At 41.0% G+C, this 6,828-nt stretch overlaps 1 protein-coding gene across 3 annotated transcripts in view; it reads right to left on the bottom strand.

Annotated features, from left to right (window-relative positions):
- Window positions 1-2,072: 2,072 nt before the first annotated feature.
- The window catches only part of rai14 (retinoic acid induced 14), a 31,399-nt gene continuing 26,643 nt past the window's right edge, over window positions 2,073-6,828 (bottom strand). For all 3 annotated transcript variants that reach the window (XM_029516282.1, XM_029516284.1, XM_029516283.1), the window contains 7 exons: window positions 5,952-6,668; window positions 5,350-5,837; window positions 4,954-5,122; window positions 4,679-4,846; window positions 4,373-4,531; window positions 4,199-4,264; window positions 2,073-3,919 (listed from right to left, as the gene is read on the bottom strand). In XM_029516282.1, the coding sequence (XP_029372142.1) occupies window positions 3,833-3,919; window positions 4,199-4,264; window positions 4,373-4,531; window positions 4,679-4,846; window positions 4,954-5,122; window positions 5,350-5,837; window positions 5,952-6,668 (1,854 nt within the window). In that variant the 3' untranslated portion in view covers window positions 2,073-3,832. The remainder of the gene's footprint in view (window positions 3,920-4,198; window positions 4,265-4,372; window positions 4,532-4,678; window positions 4,847-4,953; window positions 5,123-5,349; window positions 5,838-5,951; window positions 6,669-6,828) is intronic.

Below are 6,828 nucleotides of genomic sequence, written 5' to 3'. Positions count from 1 at the left end.
TTAGAATTTATTGTAATGATTCAGTCAGAAATGTCTGTTAGGAAAATCTGGTTTGGTTTTTTTTTTGTTGTTTTTTTTTTCTCCACAACAAACCAACATTATCCGGAAAGCCTCTTTGAATTTAATATTGACACAGTAAAGCAGCGATATAGCTGTAATCTTATTTACATGAAAATTATTTACATGTAATTGGATTACTGACAGTTTTGCCGGTTAATTATCTGTGAATTAATTCATTGTTTCTTTGGAATAAGCAGCTGAGGAACATAAGTTTCAAGCCAGTGGGGGGAAAAAAAAGACTTTGAACCAAAATGCAGAAAGATCAATTTGAAGTTATGTAATAAGGAAGCACAGGACGTTTTCCTTTTTTTTTTTTTTTTTGTCTGCATTTGTCCTTATAGTTTAGCAACACAGGGTGTCAACATTGTATAAGATTGATGCAGTTATAATCTGGCAGCTAAATATTTTATTATTTCAGTGCGTGTACGTGACCATTGGACATTTTCCTTTCTGTAGTTAAAGCATTTGAGTTAGTTTAGTTTTCCAGGATTAAATTGAACATTTCAGCGGAGCTGAGTGGAGTTCATGCGGCCACTCACAGACTCCAGACATTTTACTGCAGCCCAGGATGCTTGACAAATATGGGCCCTTGCTGGATTAGGATCACAGCACTCGATCTCTCTCCACTAACCCTCCAGGCCTGAGGGCAGAACGTGTGGGAAAGCAAGATTGACAGGAAGTTGTCGTGTAAAGACAGAGTTGAGTTTGTGTGTGTGTGTGTTTTTTGGGGTTTTTTTCTTGCGTGCATATGGGTAATGTGTGATTGCCCAGCGGGTAGAACACAGGGCCAGGGCAGGAAACGAAGTGGTTGTGCCACCGGTTAGAGGAAACAGAACGGCTGATAAATTACCCAGAGTCAGGCTGGCAGGACTTCTGAGAGTCCAAGTTGAGTGGACATTGAGGGAGGACGGTGTGTTGACTTGCTGCAAGGTGTGCCTAACTCAACAGGAAAATAAACAATGCAAATGATATTTTTAAGTAGGCCTGAACTCTGAAGTGTACATTTTACTGATTCTATGAGATGTTACAGTCAATTTGTGTGTTTTGAGAGGAAGAACAGATACTAGGGTGCAAATATGTGCAGTATATAGCCCATTTGATGTGTTATCAGGTTTTTCCATCAGTTTGGTGAGGTGACTGTGTGGACAGCAGCAAACAATTTAAACCATTTACCTTCCTAAGAGTTTCCAATAATTTCTTCAGCCTTTTCCTTTAATCTTTCACCTGTTCATGTACTGATGAAATCCACTTTTGGTGAAGCCTGCCATCTGGTGGTCATTTGTAGCTTGGTCAGTCTAATCTTGTTCTTGGAATTTATCAAGTATTTCTTAGTGTTCAAGTTTACATACTTACTTACAAGAAAAAAAAAAAAGTTTGTGGCCTATTTTTGACTAATGGAAGAGCAGCCTTTGCCTTTGACAAGAGGGAATGAAACAGAACAATTTAAAGGCCTATAAACCATACAGCCCTGAATCTGTTTTTGTTTAATCAGGAGAACAGCTTGTTTGACCGATGTAATTTCGTAAGGCGTCCCATTTTCTTTCATACTGAACACTGCCGTGTCAAAACTCATATTTATATATGTACTCTAGTGAAAAAGAGTAACTGTCTTTCCGTTTCACATGCTTACATTTGCCAGCATGGTTTCAAAAGCCAAAATATTTATGCAGCCATTGGCTTCCATTGATCTGCGGTGGCTTGTAAAACCATGTGAGCTGAACATGGTGTGGTTGAGTTTATTCAAATGCCTTTATTTGTCACATGGTAGGGAAGTGGTTTTAAATACCTGGTGTTTTAAACCTTTTTGAACCTGCGCCTCCTGCAAAAAACAGGAATCCTAACTACTAGACCGTATGGGAGATATGACAGACAGCATAGGCCATAAACTTTCCCTTTAGTGCAAAAATATTAAGTATGAAATAAAATATGACTTTGACCTGGAAATGAATTAGATAATTTTCCAGATACATAGGATTATGTAAAACATAAAACACGGACACAGGATGTTGCAGTATCTTGAAAATTTATTATGTGGACAAAACAAAGCAGTTGGCAAAAACATTTTTCTGTCACTAAAAAAGAAACAGGTTGCTTCTTTCTTTTCCCTTTCTTCATACAAAACACGTCAGTCAAGGCCCAAAATACAGAGGAAGGTATAGAATATCTTTTAAGTACGAAATAAAGACATGCAAAGACTCCACTCAAGGCTGGCAAATCTGTCAGGTGTAAGTCATGTTCAGAATAAAAAAGTTCCTGAGTGAGAAATGATGGTAGATCAGATCGAAATCCATTCAATCTCACTCCATTTTAACAACGCTAGTGTCGTCTGTATTTTGAACAATTTCTGTTCAGTAGAAAGTTGACATCTTAGGGTGTACAGTACAAAGGCAGGAGTGTGATTCAGTTCAAAGGACATGCTCACAGACATGCACGAGTCAGTGCGCAGTGTTGAATGTACCTACGAGGAAACAATGAATTAACAGACACATTTGATAGTGTGAGGTGAAATTAGCATCTGTAACAATAAAATCATTGATTATTGACAGCAGAGAGACACAAAACACTGTCTGATTATTAAGTGCAGGCACATGACACAAGTCCAAGCGTTTGATAGTTCAGTTCAGATAGTTTTTTTTGTTTATTTTTTTGAGTATGCTCCTCAAGTAAGAAACACCCAGACTTAAGAGCAAAAAGAGTAAGTAGACACATCTACAAATCCTAACAATGTCAAAGTCTCCTAACAATCCTTGGAGTCATAAGACAAAAATATTGACCCAATACTCTTGGGTACTTGTCACAACTGAATTTTTTTTGTTGCAGCAACAAAAAACGAATACTACCAGGAATATGAACTAATTTAGGTGACTATTCAATTAGTGTGTTGTTATATTGAAGGAAAAAAATCTCATTCACACAGGAGATAAAACAAAGTAATGAAAAATACAACTATCAAACCTCTTCATTTCAGTAACATAGAGAACATGAAGAAAAACAATCCAGGAAAATACAGCTTTGTATAATTCTTTTTTTTTCTTTTTTGTGCTAGTAGGAAAATAGCAATACAAACAGTATCATGCTTTTCTTCATAGAAGTGCAGCCAAAAACATAATTTCTATGCAATTTGGGCTGGTGCTGAGCAAAGTCACAGGCATTGTCATCAGGGCACAAATAATTTAGATGGTATGAAGAAACCGTAGACAATCACAGAATATTTAGACAAAAGTAAAATAAAACTAACACTGATGTATCATAAAATAGATACTAGTAACAGCAGCACCAACTTTTCTTTCTCTAAGTGAACATAACAAAGAGAAACAACATCAAACCGTAACTGATTAGTGTAAATGTTGTGTCTGAGGACACACACGTTTGCATTATCGCAGTTGTGCAACAGTATGTGATTCAAGGTTACTGCACATTCTCAGTTTAATGCTTACATATACGTTTGGCCGGAACACAGATGATAACCGCCTGACTCCTCCATTCATGTGAATGGTCAGTTGGCTGATGAGCTGGGCAGGGGTTTCCCAAAAACATTTTCCATCACAAGTTTTATGACGTTTGGAAATGATAAAGAGGCAATAAACCCTAACCCTATTCCTTATTTTCAAATATGCAGGGTTACTACAGAGGCACCATGTGTTGGCTTTGCTTGTAATTGGCCAAAGCAATGCATGAATTCAGACAAGATGAAATGTAGCAACTGCTGGCTGCAACGGTTCACTTTAACATCAGTCGCACAATACTTTTGGGAAACCAGCCTCTTTGTGTCTCAGCATGCCTCCTTCGCTTGGCTTGGCACCTTGCACATCATCAGGATCTGCTTCAAGGCTTTCTGGACATCCTCGTCCATTTGACCCTGAGGACACAGATTCAGTTAGAATCTAATTCAAGTTAAAATGCATGTTTGTTTGGTTGGTGTTTTTGGTTTCCCCCCCCAGTTCACAGTTTGTGAGCCCTAATCTGATGTGGCTCATTTTCTGAATATTTAGCCACAATTCACATTTACTGTCATCACACTGGGATTAAGACAGACATCTTAAAAGTTTCAAAACTATGATAATAAAACCTTATTATCAGCATATTTAAGTAAAAAACGTAACATGCAAGTTTTAAAGAAAGTAACAGATGAATTTACCTGAACAGCATAGAGGAGGTGCATTCTGTAGACCGACACAATCTCATTGTGCTGCTTCTTTGACTCCTAGAAAGAAGAACATGAAGTAAATAATTCATTGACTAAGAATAAGAATCATTTGGAAGAATGATCCTGAGAACCACTCTGATGTTAAGCAGGCTGAAGAAAGCGTACAGCTAGCTGGTACTGCAGTTGTTTGATTTGTTGCTGCATGGTCTCCAACTGCTGGCTTTGCTGCTGCCTCTTGGAAGGCGAACCAGAGCTGTAAGAGAGCTGGGACAGACTGTTCAAGGCGTCTTTTAGCTTTCCCACCTCCCGTGACAAGTCATCTATCTGAGGGGGAAAACACAGAGCACAACTTTTAACTGATGGAGAGAACGAGATTAGACTGCATACGTTGTATATCACAGTTTAGGGTGTCTGTCACCATAATGCCAGGCAAACACCACTGAGATAACTGCAGCGGCTGCTACGACAGACCTTCTTGTTCTTTTCCCTCTCAGAGGCAACATGGTTCTCTACCAGCTGTTTAAGCTGACACACAGCATCCTGGGACTCGGCCAGCCTGGAGGACAGTGTCTGGTTCTCCTTCTCCCTCGACATCACCAGCTCCTGAAGGGCTTCCCGCTCTGCACGGTTCTCCCGTGCCTGGTGGATGAATTGATAACAGGGTGTAACAGGAAGATTACTATTCAAGATCTTGTTCTTTCCCTCGAATTTTCCCTTCAGCTGGTCTTTTCTTCTTCTCCTCTCACCTTCTGCCATGCGTCAGCAGCCTCCAGAGCCATCTCATCCTGCTTCCTGAGGGCCCCCTGGAGGAGCTGCGTTAGGTGATTCACTTCCCCCTCCATTTGTTCTCTCAAGGTCTCGTGGTCCAGACGGGAAACTGAATCATCTGGGGTGACATCTTTTTCTGCCGTCAACCTTTTAACGAAACATGCATTTTTACTTTGTTAAACAAACGTGTTTTGTCAGAAGCTCTATCATACCCTTTACCCTCTACAGAAATTCTGATCATTCACCTCTTTCTAAAAATTACAACAAATTCTGATGTGATCCGTAACAATCAGCATCCACCTTTTAGACTCTCAAAAGGAGAAAAGGCAACATGTGGTAACATGTCTCAAATCTCATCACTTTTTTCTCCTTACCTGTTGTGAAGAGCCTCCACCTGGACAGTCTTTTGGTGTAGTTCTTCTTTCAGACTTTCAGCCTGGCTTTCCAACTCTTTGATGGCATTTCCCAGAGATGACATCACATGTGTGTGGTCAGCAAGGGCCACAGTGCTCTGTGCCTGAGCTTCTGCCTCCTGCCTCAGCACTGAAATCTCCTGCTGAGCAGCCAAGAAGTTCTTCTCTGTATCAGCTAACACAGTCTGCAGCTCCTCCATTCTGTTGTTCAGCATCTGGACTTGCTGCTGCTGTTGATTTGAAGAGGGAGATGATGATGTACTCCTCTCAGCTTGGGCCTCAGCCAGCTGTTTCTGAGCAGCACCTAGCTGACTCTTGGTTTCACTGTAGGAGTGTGAGAGTTCCAGCAAGCGGCGCTGCAGCCCTGCAATGACTTCGTTTAGCTCTGCCTTCATTTCTTCAAAATCTTTGGCTGCAGCTTCAACAGGCACTGTGCCTCTCAGAGCCTCCTGGACAACAAGCGGAAATTTAAATATGAATGGGAATGAAAGGAAGGGAGAAAAATAATCAGACAAAATGTTGAATTAATGGATAATCAAATTTCAGAAAGGGCCCATATCTACCTGCAGCATCCTAATCTCCTCCTTTGCCTCCTTGTATAGCTCTTCAATCTGTGCAGTCCTCTGTTCTTTCTCCTTTACACTCTCACGTTCCTCCTCTGCCCTCCTCACCATCTCCTCCAGCTGTTTGATTTGTTGAGCCGCTTTCTCTTGCTCAGATCCTGATTGGATGAGTTGGGCCTTCAGCTGTTTCACTTCATGTTCCAGTGTGGATGACACATGTCTCTCCAGCTCATCATCTTCTCTTGCCATCTGTGTTCTCAGCTCCTCAACCTCTTCCACAGCTTGGTGGTATCGCTCCTGAGTGTCTGTCAGCTTCGCCTGCAGCTCTGCTAGACTCCCCATCAACTCTTCCTCTCGGCCCTTCTCCTTCACTTCGTCATCATAATCTCTTTCTCTGCCTCTCTCAGGTTTCAGCTGAGCCTGAAGTGAGCGGTTCTCCTTCCTGGTTTCTAAGAGTTTCACCTGAACGCTTTCTAACGCCTGTCTCAACAGTCTGATCTCCTCTTTGTTTCCTCCTTTCCCTCCTTCCTTCTCATCATCCTCTCTTCTGGCAGAAATATCTACAGGTATATCTCTCTTTTCTATCTGGATGGGAGAATGGTCTTGTGGCTGTGGCTCAAACTCATCCTTGGTGGAGTGGAAGGAGGAGTTGGAGGCCATGCTGTTTGGACGACTGGCGTCCTTCAAGTCCTCATTTTCTTGGAGTGTTGAATGTTTCTGTGAGGTGAAGGTGCAGGTAAGGAGAATTAAGACTGAGGTTCTCAGACCCTCTACGGACAAAACAATTCACTGAGAATGAGTTTTTTCTTTTGTGATCTAAATAATCATTACTTCATGTGGTAATTCATGGAAAAATAACACAATGCACACTTTAAAG

This window comes from Echeneis naucrates, chromosome 12, assembly GCF_900963305.1.
Source record: "Echeneis naucrates chromosome 12, fEcheNa1.1, whole genome shotgun sequence".
NCBI classification, from domain to species: Eukaryota; Metazoa; Chordata; class Actinopteri; order Carangiformes; family Echeneidae; genus Echeneis; species Echeneis naucrates.
Note: the sequence above shows the minus strand (reverse complement) of the source record. Positions and strands in the feature narration are given on the sequence as shown.